Here is a 21,870-nt window from a genome sequence, read left to right on the forward strand (position 1 = left end):
TGAGCACCGTTTTGATTGCTTGAATGTAAAGTGGGGGATGTGGTACTTCAAGCTATCTAGTCTTTCAAACTCAAATGTAAATATTTCAGGAAGAGTTATTACTTAAGAAAATTAGATGCATATTTGTCTATGTAAATTTTTGAAAAGATAATTTTTTCTCTATGAGGACTTCAACTTAAAATTAAGTAGATAACCTGAATCCCCAGGATATTTCAGTTCATCTTGATTGTGGTATCAGAATACTTTTACCTTCGAACAAAAGATTCCTTCGTATCAAATAGCAGCAAAAAGTGGAACTGAGAAGAAGGCATTCAAACATTGAGCTCCTTCACTTTGTTACTGCCTCACGTGTTGAAAATATTTTATATCAACGTAACTATTTAGGTTTAGGTTAATGTCCCCGTTAAGTAAATAGTTCTATTACAGGAAAATATTTTTATTGAGAACTTCGAAACGCATGCCTCGTATGTCATATGTATTTCCTTTCTATCGCAGATGCGGTTTGGCACCATCATTTTGGCCGAGCACAGACTGCGGCGGCTGAGCTCCACCCCGTCCATATACACGCAGGAGCGCGCCGCCATGGTGTTCGGCTACGACACCCTGGCCAACAGCTGTCTGAGGGGCTCCCTGGCAGGGTGTGGAAAGGAAGTTTTGTGCAAAGACGCTGTGAGAGACGTCATCGGTGAGGGTGTTTGTACCAAGCAGGTCGTTGCTTTGTTGACTAACAGTGCGGACGATGAAACTTTCCAATATGACTCGACTCGAGGAATTGATGTACTCAGACATTCGTAAAGGAGGGGGCGGCTACTCAGAAATTGTGTTGTTCCCACATCTGTCTCTTTCGGCCTTTATTAATTGGTGTTCATATTCATTCTTTCATCAGTCTAGCCCAGGGGTCTCAAACTCAGTTGACTATGGGGGCCAGATATACTACCCCGGAAAGGTCGAGGCCCATGGTAAGGCCGGGGGGGGGGGGGGGGGGGGGGTTTAGAGAGAACTTGTGCTTATTGCGCGTGCAATTTTTAGGCTTCATTTGTTTATATGAATGCTTGCGACAGTTACTTGATGTGATAACAAGAAAAATGACACCGCCCAGCCACCGTGCTAAGCATGCACGCTTCATAGTAGTTCCAGTTGCTCAATTCACTCGGGAATTAATTAATCTCTCTCTACATGTATCGAAAAAAGAAATTATTCGTACGACGGTTTTCGTTTTCTGACGATCTTTATAGCAGCAGTATGATTGAACACTTATATTTTAATATTAATATTTTCTGAAGGCGAGAATTTTGACCTTTGTCTTTGGCTGTTGCTTCTGCTGAGCGAGAGTTTGTGCAGCCGAGGTGACAAATAGTTGGAAAGCAAGAAATAAAATTAAACACAAGACACATTAAAGCAGTATAGAATACACTATATGAATATGTTTTAGGAGCAGACTTACGTTTTGGGTGGAAATGAATCGGGGGGGGGGGGGGGGGGGGGGGTATTAGCGCGCATGCCATTTCTACAGTCCGAGTCATGGGAACAAAAGCTCACAGCCAGTTGCTTGCGGGCCGCGCCCCCAGCGAGTCGTGGGCCGCATGTTTGAGACTTCTGGTCTAGCCCCTCTCCTTGATAACGCAGTAAATAGATAAATGAAAATGTGCCAGCAGAAGTCATGCTGTGCTAGATATATTTGTGTATCCCTCTTTTATTGTCACATTTGGCTGGAGCACACCCAGTACCGAAAAAATGCAGCCCCCACTATTCTAGTGCGGCATACGCCACACAATCAAGCGAACGGGAGGCACATCTTGTATGTTGTGCCAGAAACCGTCACTTTAAGGTCAAAACATGAATGAGTAGTTGCTGAAAGAAAAATCAACTAACGTCGGGCAGTAGCTCGCAGCAGGTAGCAAAGAAACATGGCGTACAAGATTTGTTTCAAGTGGTTGCTTGAAGCTTATAGTACTTGTTGACTAAAACTTTTGCCTCCTGTTTCGAAAGATGAAAACATCAACAGGAAACAACAGGTTTATTTGTATTTATTCAGTGGTATTCACTTGTGCACCAATATTATGCAACAGGGATTGGTCACTCCTTGCAACAGGGATTGCTCTCATTATGCAACCGGGATTGCTCACTCCCAATAGCCCTTTTGCGAAATCTCCCAAGCACCCCGGTCTGCGCGCGAGGAATTGTGGGAGAGACTGTCCCTCGCCTCTGCCTTGAGATCGCATTGCCTTGTCGCTTGCCTCCTCTTAATCCTCTGTTTTTCGATTCCATTACCTATTTTTATCTATTCCAGTTTTTGCTATTGCTTCTAAGTATTTCTATTCTGTTCTGCACGCAATATTTCTTGCATATATATAGTATTTGTGTCTTTATTTTCGTTTTTCGACGGGAGTGCCGACAGACAACATGCCGCTTCACGCGTCGTTCCCCGGGTGAGTACTACCGTTGCTACCAATTCCTATCGGCTATCGCGCTGTTAGCTGTTAATTTTGGTTCAATTTGACCCGCATGCAGTTGAGAGGAGCCGTTTATGAACACCCGCGCACATGTCATCGGGGTAGGCAGAGGTCTGAATCAACAATCACGACGCGAGAGCCGAGTGCACTTTGTTTTGGCCGTCCGCGCTTGCTCCGTTGACTTGCACTGTAGCGTATGCCTTTGAGTGCCGCTTACTTGACCAATATACAGCACGCAGCTTTGTCGCCGCAGATCATTTGTCCGAATGCTTGAGAAGCTGAGGCATATGCAACGCTGCGGCGCCTGACAACTGCGTGCAGCGGTGCGAGCCTTTTGCAAGCACCGGTGGCCCAACGTCACGGCTTGTATGCGCTTATGGTATCCCTTCTTAATCTATCTGCTAAGCGGTTGTCAGTTGCAAACACCCTTTTTCAAGTGCTGACAACTGCGCGCCACTGAGTGCAGTTGTCAGCCACCGCAGCGTTGGATATGCCGAACGGCGTTACGGTTTCGCAGACATTCGGACAAATGATTCGCTGCGACAAGGCAGCGTGCTGTATGTTGGTCAAGTAAGCGGCACTCGAAGGCACACGCTACAGTGCGAGTCAACGGAGTGAGCATGGGCGGCCAAATCACAGCGCACCTGGCTCTCGCATCGCGATTGTTGATTCAGAGCTCTGCCTACCCCATATGACGTGTGCGGGTGTTCATAAACGGCTCCTCTCGACTGCACGCGGGTCATATTGAACCAAAATGAACAGCTAACAGCGCGATAGGAATCGGTAACAACTGTAGTACTCACCCCGGGAATGACGCAAGAAGCGGCGTGTTGTCCGTCAGCACTCCCGTAGAAAAAGGCAGAATAAAGACACAAATACTATATATATGCAAGAAATATCCCGCACAGAAGATAATAGAAACACTTAGAAGCAATACAAAGTACACTGGAATTGATAAAAATAGGTAATATAACCAAAAACAGAGGATCAAGAGGAGACAAGCGACAAAGCAATGCAATCTCAAGGCAGAGGGGTCAGGCGAGGGACAGTCTCTCCCACAATTCCTCGCGCGTGGGTCGGGGCACTAGACAAAATAGCAAATCGTCTATTGTCTGTAGTTCCTTCAGAACTGTAGGAAGCGTAAAACACCGACTGACTCTTTTAACCCATGGCAAAAGCAGAAAGTGATGAAATAAGAGACTTTGTCGTATCTGGCCCATACCTCTTGGTCAGAGTATATGTGAATGTCTTCTATACACCAACTCATGTTTACAAACAAACCGGAGCGCCCGGAGCGCCCCTAGCGGACGCCACCGGCGCCGCGCATGCGCGATGGAGGTGTGGGCAAGAATCTCGCCGTCGCCCATAAACAAACCATTGAAACGCGATGTTGTCGGCGTCGGTGTGAGTCCCCCTGCCCTTTTTCGCATTCGAATTGTTGGTTCTACGTCTTCCTGGCGATGTCTAGCTATCTTGAGCGGCGTCAGCGAAATTACCGAGGCTCGTTACACCACAAAACTTCGCGTGAATAATGTGACATGTGGCGATTCATTCCGCGTGGACGCCGCAGATTGTACGCTAAAGCCTGATTCGCACGATCAGATTTCGCTCAGAATTTTCAGTCGCGACTCCGCTCGGGCTGCAAAAGTGTAAACCAAAGCTGAGATGGTCGACGACGATACTGAAAATCGCAAGCAGAATCGGACCAACTGAATTAGGCATAACAAGTCGGTGTTGGCCACTGGTAACAATGACCAACATCTCCTTGTATCTTCTGTTTACATCGAGCCTGCTAACCAACCTTCAAATTTAAGTCTTTTGAGGCCTGCACTCACTTCTTATCGCAAGTACCGGGCCAACATTTGGTCTACGGACCGGCGTCGTCTAAGAGAGCAGACGACAAGCAGAAACGTTTGAAAGAGCAGACGACAATTTGAACGATCAGGCGGCCGTTTGAACTTGGAGACGTACTGAACATAGTCAGGTGGTCCGCACAACTTGAGTTTTCTGGCGTTCATGTTGGAACAAAACAAATAAATCTGATGACCACAAGAATCCGTGAATTCAGCCCAAAGTGCTTCCCGCCCAAGCAATCATTGTCCGGTGGCGTCTGCTTTTTTCTTTTCACGGCACATAACCATATTCTCGGATGAACCGAGCACGTGAAAACTGACCTTCAAACCTTTCTCGACACTTTTGGTACGGCCCCAGTCGCGGCGTTTTGACGAGAAGGCAGGTTTTCGTCTGGTTCCTTTCAAAACAACGCAGGAATACACGTCTCGCATGGGGACTTCTGCCCACAGCCCCAGACCGGAAGTGCGACCGACGCGCCACCACCGCGCCGTGACGTCACAGAGATGAGTTTGTGTATATATTTCACAATCTTTAGCCTTTTTTGGCAGCAGGAACAAGTCGTCAAACATTTTGGTGCATACGAAGCGAGGTTTTCGGTGTCGCTAACCAAGTCGTCGCTCTATCGAAGGACTTGAAAGAATGAAACGAGATACGGCGACTTGGTATTTTTGACAAGTTTACTTGGGGAGTTTGAGGATGGTGGCAAGCCAAGCGGCTGGCAAAGAAGGAAAGAACGAGGCGAAGTAGGCTTAGAGTATTAGGTCATGACCACAGCCTACGAAGCTGCACAATCTCCTGACGGTGCAGCTGGTGCAACATGGCACTGGTGTTGTGCGCCTCAAAAGCTCACAGGTAGACGTAGGCAGCCACACTCCACGACCAGGCGAGCGGGAAGCGTCTGCCAATGCAGTGTGTCGCGAGCCAGACCTATGTGGCATATGAGTTTACATTTTATAGATAGGAAGAAACTTTAACATCTATTTTCTAGATCAGGGGTTCTCAAACTGGGTTCCGGGGAACACAGGGGTTCCACGAGCTGGTCTCATGGGTTCCGCGAACACTCGAATTGCAACCCCCCTCCCCCATGCTGCAGGCTGCACGGCAGGACTATGCAAAGCGCGTCATCTCACTTTGTACTGACATCGCGATTGATATGGTGGGGATATATGGGAAGCAACTCAAGCAAAGTTGCCTACAATTGTGCATCTGTTTCTTCTCGGTCGGCAAATATAGAGGGGAGGAGGGGAGGGTTTTGCGGCAGTTTTTGAGGCTTCCTGGGGCGAGACCAAAATGTTTGAGAACCCCTGTTCTAGATAACTGGCATGTGTAACAATTTATGACCTTTGGCAGGCCCCTTTACTATTCAGAAGAGGCAAATGCACAATTGATTCATCACATTGCTTTAGGGGTTTGAATGAAACAGCGAAGGCGCCATGCCAAGCTTTTACTTTATTAAAAAAAAAACAGTGATCTGCACTTCCAATAGACTACTTCCATAAATTTCTGACTTCATGTATTGCATTCTAGGATCCTAAGGGCTAGTAGTCAAGTGCGTATGGAATTCGCTTCCCACTAAATCCCACAATGCATAATGTAGCATTACGCCTAGACCAGGTGCTTCGAGTTTTGGAATATGTTTATTGCACTGTGAACCTGAAAAGTGATGGCAACCTATTCAATTCGAACCAGTATTTTTCACACTCCTGCATAGTGTTTTCAAGAACTGAAAAACCCGCTTTTGTTCACTTGTTGCTTGTTTTCTTCTTTTCTAGCCCACGTGGTGGCCAAATTTCCAGACCAGACGGAGTCAAGTGCCCTCGCTTACTTGCGGCGCAAGTGTGATAATGCTTCGTCAGCACTAAAGAAGGATGGAGGCGGGTCCCAGGTCAGATTATCCGAGGATGCCTGCGATTAAGGAACCTCCATTCTTCTTTAGTGCTGTAAAAACTGCCCTCGTATTCTTTTGTTTGCTTTTCTGCACCACACTCGGGACAGTCATTCATTCTGATTTACAGAGAGAGCTCAGTGAATGAGGTGGACAAAAATATGATTACATATAAAATTGAAGTCTGTGGCAGGACACTGGGCATGATGTTTTGCATTGTGCAATGTCCCACCTCGGACTTCAATTTTAGGTCTAATCATATTTTCAGCCACATCATTCGCCAAGAGCTCTTTCTGTAAATTGCGGTGATTGGCTATCCTGAGGGTTGTGCGGGAAAGAAGACAAATGAAAACTCGGGATATTTTAAGGGCGGACACAAGCTTAAATTTAAAATATTTTAGAAAAAATTCACTTTTCAAGTTTGAGGTTTTCGGTTTTAGGAACCAGTTATACACCCTTATATTAAATTTGATAACCATATGCAAACAGTTAAGTTGATATAAAATATTTTCAACAAGTAAAGGAGTTCGATGTTTGAATGCATTTCCTTGGTTCCACTTTTTGCTGCAAATTTCATACATTAGGAATCCTTTGAGGGTAAAGATATTCTGATACCACAATCAAGATGAACTGAAATATACTGGGGAATTGGGTTATCTACTTTATTTTTTTTTTTTTAAGTTGAAGTCCTCATTAAGAAATAAAACTGTTTTTAAAAATTTACATAGGACATTGAAATTGACATGCATCTCATAGTTTGAGGTAATCACTCTTCCTGAAATATTTACATTTGAGTTATAAAAACTAGATACCGCGAAGTTCCACATCCCCTTTTTATTCAACCAGTGATAATGATCCCTAATAGCTTTGTTTGCATATCATAGATTTCTTAATGAAGAGTGACATATCTTCTTAGGCAGGTATATTGAATTGTCCTAGAGAGCTGAAGGGTTTCACATTACACATACGCCTTTTGTTAAATCCCCACCAGTTTCATTCTTATCATTTGAGTAGCTCAGAAGTTAAGTCTCTAGACAGTGTCCCTCCTTCAAAGTCCTTAGTGTATGGCAGTTTCTTTAGAAAGTGTGTTACGGTGATGTCTATTTGAATAAATATTGAAACTTTACTATGCCTGAGTCTGAGTTCAATGAGTGAGCACTTTTCAGTGCATTTGGTTAATATAGAACATATTCTTTTTGTAGTGCTAAAATGTATTTTAATGCATTTGGGAAGCAATATTTAAATATATTTTATATCTACATAAAGTGTGCTCCAATACATTTCCAGAACAGATTTAAATGCATTTGGGAAATACATTTAAATGTGTTTAATATATGTATTTCAAGCACATATTATATTTAAAACAGATTAAAATGCATTTGGGAAATACATTTAAATATATTTCAGATGTGTATTTTAAATGCACTTTAATACATTTTTTGCTATTTTTTATTACGTCTGGGGGTATATCTTAGTATATTTAAATGCATTTCCAGTGTGGACAAAAGAATATGAAATAATATGTGTATTAAATGCATTTGAAATGCATTTAAGTACAGTCTTTTTTTGCTAAGGGGGTGCTCGCAAAGCTTGACGTTCTTCCAGTCATCGACTACATCGCCGTCGACGGCACCTTTCTCTCCGCACACGTGTCTGAAGACCAGTCCATGTCTGTCTTTGGAGCGGGCAAACCAGCCTTCTGATGCTTTCAATGAAACAATCTTCATCTTACACTGCATACTTCTCTGCTTCACGTGAACTCACTCTTATATCAGCTGCAGCAAAGGTGAGAGACTGATGGCGAGTCGGTCCGCCGAAAGCCAAGAGAGTATCGACACTTTTGGGATTTACGGCATTCACGTGGGGAACGAAATAAGAAACTTGCCAGCCTGCCTCTGAAATGAAGCTAAGTTTCAAGTGAACTCACTTTTATATCAATTGCATTGTAAAGGTGAGAGACTAAGCAATTCTCAATCTTCGGCTTCGGAATAGGAACCCTGTATCGCTGCTTTGGGATGTGCATTAGACTCCCCTTTATGTGCGCCTGTCAGAGGGGATGCTTCTGCAGCGGCGTGAGTGCGGCAAGACCGAGAACAGCAATGAAAGCTTGCACTTCGATATGGGCACTGGCGCCAAAGCACTGCCTTGCATCACTGTTCACCGTTGAAACAGCTGTAGCTGATGAAGTTCAATGGCGGAAACAAGAAAACCTCTGCAAGGGTTCTGCAAGAACTGAATGTAACCCCTGACCCATGGAGCATGAAGCGGATGGCAGAGAAGGATGTGCGTCAAACAGCAGCATCTGCACACAAGCGTACATCAGCCGAAAACTTGCAGCAAGTCCTCAAAAAACGACATTTGCGTGCCAATAGTCAAGTGGACTATATTTTGGGTGCCAACTAGTTGGACGGCCCTCAAAAGGTGACATCTTCTTTCCCATAGTCAAGCTGACTATTCCTAGACCATATAGTGGCAAAATTGTGCTTGCACCAGTGTGTTTTTGTCCAGCTTAAATTTATGTTTTTACCCTCTGTGAGAGTTCATTTGCTAACTTGCAAATTTGGGACCCCTTACGGCTGTGGAGGACTTCGGCTTGCCCACCCTTGTTTGGATCCTTGTTTGTCGAGTTTGGCTGTGGTCGGGGCACCTGCTGAAGGTGTGGTCAAGGAGGACGGCAGGGGAAGTCACCGAAGATAGAAGAGTACTGGCTCTTTTTTCCTTCCAACCCTTCACGAACATTATTGGTAACACTGATTATGTTTAATCATAGTTTCCAATGCTTGAATCACGGCTTTTGCAAGTGCCACCACCAGCTACATTTGTTACATAGTTTGAGTGGGCATCTGTTACATTAAAATAAAAACATAACTGTCTGCCAGACAGATAATTTATGATGCACGTTTCTACAGCATTCAACAATATATTTAGTGTATAGTCTACTAGTTTTCACCTGAAGAACTGTAATAAAAAAAAGACCGGCTCCTTGCAGAGCGTTGCAAGTTTCCCCTTTTATGTAGAGAAGGGATATGTAAAAAAAGCCTTGAAACAGCGCTGAAACGGCGCTGTTTCAAGGCACTTTAGATTAGATATATGCTATTTTATCAAGACGTACATATTTCAAACACCAAAAGCATTGCTTTTGCCTCTGACAATCAAATTTTGTGAGAACTTCTTTGTGCGACATATGAAAAATGTTGGTGTTGCAACTGGTTTCTCCAGCATTGATAACATTGCAGAGACTAGCCACAACTTTGCCTTGTGACTGTCATAATTACATATTTTGAACATAATTATGAATGAATAAATTCCATTTAAATTCTTATAAATAAAATAATCCAAACAAATTATTTTCATAGGACTCCATGCTGAAGGACTTTGAATCCTCAAAGACCTGCGATTTGCTGCTACAGCTGGAGCGAAACCACGAGCTGCCGACCCCTGTGCAGCTGGTGCCAGCTCGGCCACCAGCTTCACAGCTTGCTCCAGTGCAGCAGCATCTGTTGCCTGCCCAGGCAGCTGGTCAGCCGCTGGCCAAGAAGCGGGCAAGGAAGGTGGCGCGGGCCTACTCCCGGGAGGAAGAGAGCTCCCTTCGCCGCATAGTGGAGGAGTCGACAAGGCAGATGGCGAGTCGGGCCAAAAGACAAGAGTAGCGACCCTTTTAGGATTTACTGAATTCACGTGGGGAATGAAATAAGACACTTGCCAGCCTGCCTCTGGAATAAAGCCAAGTTTCAAGTGAACTCACTTTTATACCAACTGCATTGCAAAGGTGAAAGACTGAGCAATTCTCAAGCTTCGACTTCAAAATAGGAACCGTGCATTGCTGCTTTGTGATGTGCATTAGACCCTAAGCAAGCAGTGGTTTTTCACTGACTAAATTTCAAATCTACGGCTGGGACACCAGATGACTGTCTATACTCCGCTTACCCTTATGGTGGACTGCAGCAAATGCTATGAGCCAGAGCGTGACCTTTGGGAGAGGTGTAGTCAGGTGAAACATTCACGGTGCTGGAGCGGCTGCAATGGCTCCCACATATATCGCTTTTCACATTACTCCGTTGGTTGCATATTGCAAATATTAAATAAGTAGAAGTCTCTAAAGAGAATGTTGGTTTCCAGGCAGTGCAAGAAAATAGTTCGGAATTGCTCACTACGTAAAAAGTTGTGCATCACAAAACGAAATCCAGGCAATAGCAACACACCCTCTAAGTCAAGAGTGGCCGTCACGACCCGTCCTGGTGTGCTATAGCCATGGATTACAAACTCCAAGTGTCAATGTCCTCAAAAATATCTGAATAACGCAGATTTCTACCATGCTTTACCAAAGGTTACCAAATTTTGTACGAAGGAAGTCAGGACTATAGTAATGTTGGGCTAACGTTTCATTGAGGTGTCATAAAATGATGATGCCAGCAGAACTCACCATTGTAGGGGAAGAGGGGGGTCAGTCAGTACTAGTGGAAGTACCCAAAGTCTCCATGGGATGGTGTACCCGAACTGGATTGCATGCTAAGGCAGCTAACGGTTAAGGCTCTCCACAGCGAACCATGTAGCGCAAGCCGTCACAATGATCACTGTCTCTGTTCACCACTCATCTTGCATCACTCTCTCGAGCTTCTTGGCCTGTTCGAAGTTTGTTGAGCATGCGAGAGTCTCAGACACATAACACTCTGCTGACATCTTCAGTGAGGGTACCAATACTGGCAGTGAAAGTGACCAAGATGGAAAAGATTGCACAGCCCCAAATGCCAGTCTTTCAGATTCAGTCGTGCAGCTCTACTCTAATCACGGTGAACTGTAATGGCGCGGGAGGCTCGCCATATGGCGTTTTCCGTACACTAGCCACCGCACGAGGCAGTTTTTGATGAAGAACGGTGAGCTTTCCTCAAAGTTAGACGGATGGCTCCATGCACAATCTGCAACGCACCACAGGGAAGAAGGGCCAATGAGACGTGGCGTATTCAGTGATCTATTGTGCCATGGCAATGCGGAAGCCCACTCTGCAAGCAAGAGTATGGTCTAGCAGTCAAGCTATACATCGTGTCTGCCAACTGTGGGGCCATTTCGTTTGAACAGAGTTCGCCATGCGTGAAAGGCGACCAAAAGATAAACCTGTACGCCGTGAACATCTCGCTGAGACTCGGGGCCAGACACAATCTGATGCAGACTCCAGCTTTTTGGATGAACACGTCCCAGTTGTGCTCGACCAGTGTTGACCGGAGGTAAAGCTGGAGAAGTTCCAGCTTTACCTCCGGTCAACGCTGGTCGAGCACAACTGGGACGTGTCCATCCAAAAAGCGTCTGCATCAAATCGTGTCTGCCCCCGAGTCTCAGCGAGATCTATCTCTGTGGTGGACCGAGGTATCCAGCAACATCTGCAAACCAAATCCCAAGACTGCGAAGTGTTCAGGTACGTCGATGATTATCTAATCATTCACCATAACCACACAACTCCAGAGGCTATCATCGAGGCATTCAGCGCTTTGCATGGGCATTTAACATTCAAGAGGGAAGACCCCACAGAAGGCGAACTGTAGTTCCTGGAAATTCGCCTCCAACCTTCCGAAAAAGAAGTGTGCTGGTCTTTCCAACAGCGTACAACCAAGCCGGTGCGCTTCCATTCTCAAGTGCACACTCAAAAAACGTAAAATCCGGCATAGTCAGGTGCCTGCTTTCCGCGGCATACACAAAGTCTTGCGCCCACCAACGGGAGGCCAGCTTAAGCCAACAGTGCGCACGGCTTCGGAGGGCAGGCTACCCTGCAGATTTGATTTTGACTACCTCACAAAAATTGGCTACAAACCCCCTGCCAGGCCAACCGCCGAGACTTCACCCGTCTTCAGAAGACCAGCCTGTATTCTATACATCCACACAACATCTCACAGCCTAAGAGCTCTTGCCTCAAAATACGACACAAAAGTACTTTTCAAGTACAAATCGAGACTCAGTGACATGTGTAGGGCCGTCAACAGAGAGGGACCCTCACAACCCCAGCTGTACCAAAAAATACGCAAGGAAGTTCCCCGTTAGCATGATGAAGAAAGTGTACGCGATCCCCCTGTCCTGCGGGGCCAGGTACATCGGGCAAACGGGGCGATGCCTCAAGGACCGACTGTGAGAACATCAAATGGACGCTGAAAGAGCTGCTTCGGATTCTCAGCACCCGATCGCCATTCATGGGAAAAAATGTCCTGGCTGCGCTCCTAATTTTGCCGGCACGACAACCATGGGAGGCCACTGCGAGCGAGTCAGGAAAGAAATAATTGAGGCCTATTAGATGGCGACAAGCCCACAGACCATAAGCACCCCTTCCATTTCGCTCTTAAGAAAGGAGATTACCTTTCTGAGGCCCACAATGGAAGCCGAACGCTGACAGACTAGGCAACGCGACAAGGTCACCGGCAGAAGCGGCCTTTCCTTTCATTCTGTTATCCCGCACCTACTGTCGAGCCACCCTCCTCTCCTCTCCCTTCTTTGTTTGGCAACCTCCTCCCTTTCCTCTCCTTCCCCCAAGATTTCCCTTTCCCGTACTGCCACGAAGCGGGGCGGGCTTTGAGCTTGAAGCCGAAAATAAGTGTTGTTGAAGTTGAAAGATTGTCCTGCCCGTATCGTCCCTTATGTGGCTCCACTTTCTAAATGGGTATTTGCTGTATAAAGTTTCTTGGGGGAACACACATATATATAATTTTAAAATAGTTGGGTTTGTTTGCTTTCTAAAAGTTATACGACTTGTGGTATAATTTGCCTGTGGCGTTTTAAAAGTTAACGGGGTTGTACCGAAAGGGGAAACCTAAGAGTGTCAGGGAATTTTAAGAATCTGCAAAATGAAGGTGATGTCAATGAAACCCTTGTGTTGGCCAAGCCAGGGAAATTCACAAATTAAAGCATTACGACAGTGTGCCACAACGCACTGATCGTCACATTACTCAAAGCATCACAAGACGTCGCAAGCTACTATTAAACAGACGGGAAGCACCACTGTGTTTCCAGCCTCTAGCAGGGACGATGAATAGAACGATCTTCTGGCTCCTGGTTTGTCGGACCTCGTCGGTGGACACTTCCACCTATGTGTGACCTGTGCTTCACACACATAGTTGCTTTAGACCTTCTTTTTCTGTAGTTGTGTCTTCAAAGTGAAAATATGTCAGTCAAGTCTCCACTGGAGGCTTTTTCCCCGATGCTCCTTCATTTATTTTAAAAATGAAATTATTAACAATATTGTTGTTATTATTACCATCAATATTATTATTGTGATATTGCTGTCGAAGAAGCCTTTTAAAGGGAAACTCCGCTTCATTTTCTGCTGTGAGAAAACAATGCAACTCTCTTTATTATCATCTAGAGAGACCGCATGTCAAGTATTAGAAAGTAATTCAATCTAAAAGACCGTTAAACCGGCCAACAAAGACTATGATGCCCGAAGACACCAAAATCCGCTAATTTAGCGGGCGACGTGCTGCGCAGCAAACAATGCATTTCCGTTTCCGTTGCTGACGTCTGTTACATACGTTTTGTTTTCTTGGTATTTTCTTTTCTAAGGAGCGCCTCCGCCGCTACCGGTACCGGCGCGCTGCGCTGCCTCGGCTCTGGCTTCGGCCCACTGGCTCGCTCTGGCTCCTCTGGCTCGGCGCAGGCAGGCGGGCAGGCCGGCAGGCAGAGAACAGAGAGCCGCGTGCCTTTTTACAGTTTGCGCCGTGGTGTGTGCGGTTTTGACTGTCTCCGATGCCTGGGGCGCAAGCCCCCGCGGTTGTTGCCGCGTGGGAAGTCAACCTCCACCTGCTCGTGGTGCGCCCTGCCAGCTTTATTGCTGCAACGGAGGCTCTGGCGAAAACCCCCACACCTGGGATGGGGAACCCTAGCACTGGGGTTCCGCATGTGGACGGGGGGGACAAAAAGGGCCTGGGAACCCTAGCTTACCCCATGGAAGCGGAGCCACTGAGGCGGGGTCCATACCAGGGGAAGCTATCATAAAGGTGGTGCCCCTCGTAACTTCCCACGTAGGGAGGTGCCCCCGCATGGTGGCGGGGGTGATCTCCAGGGGAGCCGAGGGATATAAAAGTGATCACTGATCGGCGGGGCTGGATGGTTCATGGTTGCCATTCAGTGACCGTCGGACCCGCTGTGAGACGCACTCATGTCTTAGTAGCGGAGCCGGACAGTGAGTCGAGCAAGTGGGTACTTTTAGTACCACTGGTTTTCCCGGGCCGTTCCACTGGCTGTACAATACAATAGTTGGTTTCATTTATAACCCCTTAATTCCAATTGGCTTTTTCCTGAAATTTTCACTTGATCACATGATCCTATTCATTTTTATTGGAATTGGGTTAAGCCTGCGGTGCGAAAGCGGGAGCGGGCAGGGGACAAGTTTTTCTTAAATTTTTTACAAGAGCCCCGACTCAAAATCTGTCTCCGATGCCTGGCGCCTTAGGTGTGATGGCCGGTAAAGGGCGGAAAGGCAGGGGCACGCGATGTTGTGTCGCCGCCTGTTCTCGCTGCCAGCTGAGCAGCCCGGGAGTTATTTTCCATTCGCTTCCTGCCGACACTGAACGCCGGAAACTGTGGACGGACGCCGTGCACCGATCGGGTTGTGAGAAGCCCCTGTCGCCGACGGCCCGGTTATTAATCTGCTCCGATCATTTCTTGCCGGAGTGCTATGAGCGAGATTTGCGCTCATTAGCGGACACTGGCTTCTCGACAAAGTACGCGAAGTTGAAGACAGACGCCGTGCCGTCCATCTTCCCTGGCAGAGCATCTTCCGAAGACAGCTCATGCGTGAAACGTCGTCGGACCCGAGTACGTACATTCGTCGGTTACTTAGTGCGTACTCAGTGCTCTCGAAAGCGCCAACACGTTGCATCGTTTCAGCAGAGTGCGAGAGATGACTGCGCGCATTGCCGCACTGCGCGCATTGCCGCACTGCGCGCATTGCCGGCAAGATTGGAAGCGCAGCTCGCTTTTCATCTCTGGCTTCGCTCGCACTTCCGCTGAAACCGCACCGTCTGGCATGCGTTTGTACCTGTTCTATAAAAACCATGCGCGCTATAATCAGGAAACACAGTGAATATCCTCTTGTGAAACAGCTGTGGAGTTTCAAAATGAGCTATATGGAGAAACTAAAACGGCCAAGTTTTGCTAAAACTGATTGTTTTTAAATGTAAGGAAACTAAAGTGGGTAGGTTATACGAGCAATACCACTGTAGTACATGAGGCAACAGGCCCAAGGCTAATCTGTTGAGCAAACAGTCGCTTTTGCCTCGTTTTCTCTTGAGGTACATTTGAGTCATGAAAACAACAAAAATAACTCCGCACTTGAAACCAAAAAACAAAATATGGTTTTCAAGATCCAGTTTTACGAAATTTCTTTTATCAAATAAGGGATCTACAGGAATTCTCAATAGTTTTATGGCTAAAAAGTTCACACAGAAAATGCATTGAATTAGTACTGTCTATGTTGAAGTTTATTTGAACTGCTTCTGCACTTCCTATAAAGCAGGCTTTTATAGGATTTTGAGTTTCATGGCCAAATGAAGAGTACTAAATATTGTTTGATTGCGTTCACAGAGTGGAGACCAAGATACAGCTAGGCAACTCAGCAGCACAACCTTGGCACATGATGGTTTGCTGGCAGGCACTACACTGGACGACGCCTCTGACAGAGGCCCAGAAGCGCTGTCGTCGCAAAGTGAACCTGCTAGCCTCCACCTGGATCCACTTGGTGTAGAATGCCCAATCCCAGTATGTATTTTGGCCTACATTGTTAGTGGTGTTTGGTGTGCCTGCAGATGCTATCACTTGGTGCACCACTCTTACAGGAAAGAGACCGAGCATGCAAGAGCCACACATTGGCCACGGCAAGGGAAACTCTGCATTTGGATGTGTCGCCCAATGATGCCTCCGAAAAAGACCGAGACCATGAGGCATCACATAGTGGACCTTCTGTCATCCAAGTGGATCCAGCTAGTGCAGAATGCCCAACCTCAGTATGTATTTTGACCTACATTGTAACGTGCTGTTTGGTGTGCCTGCTATCACTTGGTTCACCACTCTTACAGGAAAGGGACCGCACATGCAAGAACAGCACGTTAGCCACAGCAAGGGAAACTTTGCATTTGGATGCGTCGCCCAGTGATGCCTCCGAAAAAGACGGAGCCCACGAGGCGTTGCATAGTGGACCTTCTGTCGTCCGAGTGGATCCAGCTAGAGCAGAATGCCCACTCCCAGTATGTATTTCTGCCTACATTGTTACGTGCTGTGTTTGGTGTGCCTGCAGATGCTATCACTTGGTGCACCACTCTTACAGGAAAGGGACCGAGCCACTTCAGTGGCGTCGCAGGTTGCAAGCTCGAGTGAACTTACGTGCGTGTATGTCATCCGGCCACCCACATGCAGTACATGGAGCCAGACATGTTCAAAAAGGCTAATAAAAGGTGCCTGCACAGTAAGAATTTTGAAGAATGTATCCTAAATATCACGATTTTCATGTTCCAGGTACACAGACGCCAATGTCTTGGTATGTCAGCAAAGGCATACAAACAGAAAAACCTTCGCAAACATTGGTTGAAATTCAGGCGTCGACCACATCCTCCGGTATGTGATGCAGTGTCTTTACATAGGCTTACATTTGAGAGAAGAGATCATAACTGAATTTCATTTGCAATGCACTTTTGTTGCAGATGCATTGCACAGCTGTGTTCGTTCCGAGGACGAGTCCGTTTCGGAGGTGGCAGGCCCAAGTCCCCTGGGAGATGAGACCGGTGCCCCAGGACATCTACAAGCAGCAGAAGGAACTCAGGGTGAGCACTTACACGAAATTGGAACAAAACAATGAATAACTGTCTCTATGCTTATTCCTACTGTGTAGCAGAAGCAACCTTCGCACAACACGAGCAGCCACTTCAGCGGTGCTCTACGCCTATTAGTGGCACAGTCCCCAGCTCTTTGGACTTGGACGGCACTCCTCAGACTTCGCAGCCCGACACCGATCCTGTGGACATGAGCGATGAGGAGAGCGACTCTGAGGACATGTACAGCGATGCCCTGGACACCAGCTATCGGCCAAATGATTCGATCGACTCAGATGAGGAAGTGGATTCTCCAGACACCAGTCCCTGGAACGACTCCGTGACCTCGGATGATGAAGGACCTGATGCGTATGTGCTCACTGTACCTTCTCGAAACCATAATTTTATGCTACAAATAGGATATAGCTTTGATGTTCTGGATTTCGAGTGTTAAGTCCTAAATGATCACCTAACACAGGGGCTTCAGAAGTATATCTGATGCGTGGGGGCAACATCCGGGGGCTCATGTTGCATCGTGTAGTTCACCTCTCTCTCTCTCTTTATATATACACCGGGTGATTCAAGGAGACGGCAGGCTCTTTAAATCGACCGGAAAATTCGGTTTCCTAACCTATCGCGCTACGACTTTGTGCAGCGTTGCCCACAGATGGTGGATTTTTTTTTGTAAAATTTGCGAAGAGCGAACTTACCTGAGGAAAAAGTCAAGAAAGAAAAACGCTTAGCTCCTATGGAAACGCAGCGACGCCACCGGTCTTCAAACAACACGGTGCCGTTTCGCACGGGACACAAGAGATGACGCAACGAACGAGCGTTCGGCGCCAAGAGCCGGCCTCTTTAGCAGACAATCTTTTCGACTCAAAAGCGGCGCGCGTTCCGCGGGCGGCAGTTGGCGTCGCGACCGTTTGCGCCATCTCTTGTGTCCCGTGCGAAATGGCGCCGTGTTGTTTGAAGACCGGTGGCGTCGCTGGGTTTCCAGCCTTTTTCTTTCTTTACTTTTTCCTCAGGTAAGTTCACTCTTTGCAAATTTTACAAATACAATGCACCATCTGTGGGCAACGCTCCACAAAGTCGTAGCGCGATAGGTTAGAAAACTGAATTTTCTGGTCGATTTAAAGAACCTGCCGTCTCCTTGAATCACCCGGTATATCAACAGCAACTGACGAAGCACAGTGCAGAAAAATGAAGGCTGCAGTCTGATAGAATCTTTGGAGATTGATTAGTGAGAACGCACATATTGGACAAACAATGAATGACAACTTCAAACGAACGGATTAACAAGGCTTCCAAAGAAAGAATACATGTCACCAACTACTGATTAGCTTGCTTGTGGCACCTCGTCGTCTATGGAGTGCAGCCTGCTTCAACAGCCTTACGGGTGGTGAGAGGGGGGGGGGGGGGGTCGGAACAGCTTTTAGGGTGGGGGCATGCCCCCTGTGGTGTAGAACCTGTGGGGGCAACTGCCCCCCTGGTTCCGGAGCCCCTGACCTAACAACGAGCGAAAGCGTAGAGGAAATGGAAAAAACACAGCTTCTGAAGCAAGTTTTAAATGCACTGCTTGTTTTGTTTTGCAGAGAGTGCAGCACCTCTGCCACGACCACCAACCCCGTGAAAGAAAGGAAGTTCATCGTCTGCGCTTCAATGCTCCTACAGTTGCTTTCGGTCTGTAGGGAATGCTTGGCTCCTACAAATACAAGTTTGAAGGAACGGGGGACCTTGCTGCATGCCGTGACTGTGTGTGTAAGGGGCCACAAGACTGTCTGGGAAAGCCAGCCCAGGATTAATGGGAAGGCATTGATGAATCTTCTCCTACCCGCCGCCATTACATTCTCTGGGGCCAGTCCTACACGAGTTATTCGTCTCCTGAGCTCTGTAGGTGTTGCCGTTCTTCAAAAGAGCCAACTCTTCCTGATTCAAGGCTGTCTGGTGTTCCCTGCCGCTGCAAGGGTGAGTTCACCTGCCTAGAGAATTGTTGGTTAAACATGTATCTCTTTGTGTTGAGATTGATGTCATATTTCTGTATTTCAAAGGTATGGAAAGAAGAGCAGACCACCCTCCTTACAGCGATGCGTGGCAGCAAGCTTCACCTGGCAGGCGACGGCCGTGCCGATTCTCCCGGCTACTCGGCGAAGTATGGCACGTACACGCTGCTGGAAACAAACATCAACAAAATCCTACACTTCGAGGTTATCCAGGTAAGAACTGGCTAAGTAGAAAATTGCCTACTTCGATTGAGTTATTTATCTTGCTACCTTTCGTTTATAACTAAGTAGAATATTTGTTTGGGTATTGTTTTATGTAGAGTTGTGCGAATATTTGAATAGTAGTTTCGAAAGATACGATATTCGATATTCGCTTCGACATGAACTGGACTATTCGCGTTTTTCGAAGTCTTGATTGCGGCGGGTTAGCTCCGTTGAGTGCACTTCTTACCGAGCATCAGTGCACTAGCAATGCCCGCGGAAGCGAGCTCCGCAAGTAACGCTTCTCTGCATTGCATCTGTGCTCGGTAAGAAGCGCACTCAACGGGGTAACCTGCCGCAATAAAGACTTTGAAAAGTATAAATATCGCAATTGCGTGCTTGGAAGAAAAGCATACATCAAAGCGGGATGGTGCACGCGTGCCGGCTGTATTTGAAAATAAATGGAAAATTTGTGAATGTGTATATCTACATTGTAGTAAAAATTTCAAAATTAAACAGACTGTTGTGCAAGATTATAATATGTTAGGCAAAGATGCCCTTACAATCTGCATTCAGCATGCGCGATTCAGTATTTTTAACCCGAGATTAACGAAAGAACATTTTATATAGCAAGATTTGTAAATTCACTCAATTGGGTATAATTGGCCATCTCTATAGGATTCATTTTATGTCAAATCCGTCGTTTACTTGTCATCCCAAGACATCAGACCTTCCGAGGTCACAGTTCATAAATATAGACAAATTAAACTCAGCTTTTAAATGAACAAGTGTTCTATATTTTGTTACCTTTTCTTTTTATATCAGTCAACAGAAGTCAAGTCCAGCAACAACATGGAAACCGAGGGCCCCAAACGTTCCTTCGACCATCTCCAGGGCTGGGGGTTCTGCCCGCATGTGCTCGTCACGGACCGCCACTTTGGGGTGAACGCCCTGATGAAGAGCAACTACCCCAACACCAAGCACCGTTTCGATGCATGGCATGTTGCCAAAGGTAACATTATCTTACCAAACGGATTACGCAGTACAAGTGATGCTGAACTTAGTTTTTAGTTAGCTTGGTGCTGCCATTTGTTTTAGTCTGTTGAACATATATCTATATTGTCATTCAAAATGCATTGTTACTTTGCTTGCCATGCACACACCTTTTCTAATTTTAAGGCATCGGGAGCAAGCTGGCCCTCGCGGGGAAAACAAAGCGCAACAGCCTGCTAAACAAGTGGGTCAAGACTGTCCGGGCACACGTTTACTGGTGTGCCCAAACCAGTGATGACAATGGTGCACTGGTGCTGGCCAAGTGGATGTCCTTGATGCGCCATGTGGACAATGTGCACCAGCATCCCGACCCGCTCTACCCTGCTTGCACGCATGCCCCAATCGTTGAAGAACGCTGGTGGCTTCATAAGGGTAATGTTGACATATACCAGGGAATTTACAGTGTGCATCATCCTTACCATTTAACCTGGTGCTGTTTCTAACTGCAGGAACTGAGCCGTACGACGCCCTCGAAAAGGTGGTAATGTCACGACAGCTGCTGAAGGACATCCCTAAGCTGTCTGGAGATGGCCAGACGTACCGGCTCGAGTCCTTTCACAGCCTGCTGCTACGATTTACCCCGAAGTCGAGCCACTTCAGTCTGGAGGGCATGGTGGCACGGTAGGTTGAGATTTTGAAGTATTCTAGGGCAACGAGGTTCCCTTTTATGTTTGTAGAATGGTGAAATATGCTAAGGACATATTCTGCCTATTTTGCGTGGCCTTCACAGGACTGCCATTGCTGTCCTTGATTACAACGCCAACTCGGACCGAAAGCATGCCACAACCAAGGATGGCAAGGACTGCTTTGTCCTGAAATTCCCCAAGGCGAGGAAAGGCGAGTGGGTCGTCAACCGAAAAATGGAGCCTGCGTCCTACGGTAAATGCAAACGTTTTTATTGACACAATGTATGAGACTTAATTCTTATCATTCTTGACCTAGACTACACCCAGAAGCTGTTCGGCTGCTTCCTGGAACTGGCAGAGGGAGTCCGGACCTACCAGGAGGCCCAGGCCACCTACGTTCCCCGCTCACGAGGGAAGTCTCTGTGCAGCGTTTCCCAGAGGCCAAACAAGGAAGCCGCCGTCCTGGCCCACAGGTCCAGGTTCTCGACTTAGCGGTATTGGAACCCTGTGTATGTGGCCGACGGAAACTGTTCCCTGATCCTTCCGACCACACAGCATGGGAGCCTGACACGTCGGCGACGGCCCAGCCTGCCCCAAATCCACCATACAAACTCCTTGTAGGCCGTGAACCTGTATTTTCTGAAAAAGGTACATGCCATGTAGCATTTCGGTAAAACTTGCTTTACCTGAACTATCAAGTTGAGACACTCACGAACCAGCACCCTTTCATTTCAATAACAACGAGCAAGACTAGTTTATTTTCCCCACAACTTGTGTCTTTGGGGTCTGTCAGTTGCTGCACTTCGGCAACTCAGTTTGCCACAAAGGGCTTCCGTCGGTTTGCTGCCCCCTTGACCCAGTACGTTGGCACTGTGGAGTCCGTCCAGAGCCGCGTGGAAGCACTTTTCAGGTGTAGAGCTCTCGTGATTTGTGGGATAGGTGCGCACCAATTACGGCTTCCATCATCTTGAGTCGGAGCAGCAAAAGGTATTTAAGAGGGGCAACCCCGGATTTGGA

General features: G+C 46.9%; 2 protein-coding genes across 2 annotated transcripts; both read left to right on the forward strand.

Annotated features, from left to right (window-relative positions):
• Nucleotides 1–582: 582 nt before the first annotated feature.
• LOC120843610 lies at nucleotides 583–16,667 on the forward strand. The gene is made up of 5 exons (XM_040215023.3): nucleotides 583–708; nucleotides 15,754–15,927; nucleotides 16,005–16,172; nucleotides 16,245–16,412; nucleotides 16,493–16,667. Exons 1-5 carry the CDS (start codon nucleotides 583–585, stop codon nucleotides 16,655–16,657), a joined length of 801 nt encoding a protein of 266 aa, XP_040070957.1. The 3' UTR covers nucleotides 16,658–16,667.
• Nucleotides 16,668–18,973: 2,306 nt separating this feature from the next.
• LOC121837726 lies at nucleotides 18,974–21,345 on the forward strand. Its single transcript, XM_042293520.1, has 6 exons — nucleotides 18,974–19,186; nucleotides 20,000–20,186; nucleotides 20,354–20,599; nucleotides 20,677–20,848; nucleotides 20,958–21,106; nucleotides 21,170–21,345. The coding sequence occupies exons 1-6, from the start codon at nucleotides 18,974–18,976 to the stop codon at nucleotides 21,343–21,345; spliced, it is 1,143 nt and encodes a 380-aa protein (XP_042149454.1).
• Nucleotides 21,346–21,870: the final 525 nt, after the last annotated feature.

Source organism: Ixodes scapularis, unplaced genomic scaffold (assembly GCF_016920785.2).
Source record: "Ixodes scapularis isolate PalLabHiFi unplaced genomic scaffold, ASM1692078v2 PGA_scaffold4__175_contigs__length_147842914, whole genome shotgun sequence".
In the NCBI taxonomy this organism is placed as follows: Eukaryota; Metazoa; Arthropoda; class Arachnida; order Ixodida; family Ixodidae; genus Ixodes; species Ixodes scapularis.

Coding starts and splice junctions, on each gene's coding strand:
- LOC120843610 (XM_040215023.3), top strand. CDS start 583: ATGGTGTTCGGCTACGACACCCTGGCCAACAGCTGTCTGAGGGGCTCC. Junction 709..15,753: donor AGGGTGTTTGTACCAAGCAG/GTCGTTGCTTTG, acceptor TTGCGTTCACAG/AGTGGAGACCAAGATACAGC. Junction 16,413..16,492: donor GAGCAGAATGCCCACTCCCA/GTATGTATTTCT, acceptor CCACTCTTACAG/GAAAGGGACCGAGCCACTTC.
- LOC121837726 (XM_042293520.1), top strand. CDS start 18,974: ATGTATCTCTTTGTGTTGAGATTGATGTCATATTTCTGTATTTCAAAG. Junction 20,849..20,957: donor CTGGAGGGCATGGTGGCACG/GTAGGTTGAGAT, acceptor TGGCCTTCACAG/GACTGCCATTGCTGTCCTTG. Junction 21,107..21,169: donor AATGGAGCCTGCGTCCTACG/GTAAATGCAAAC, acceptor TTCTTGACCTAG/ACTACACCCAGAAGCTGTTC.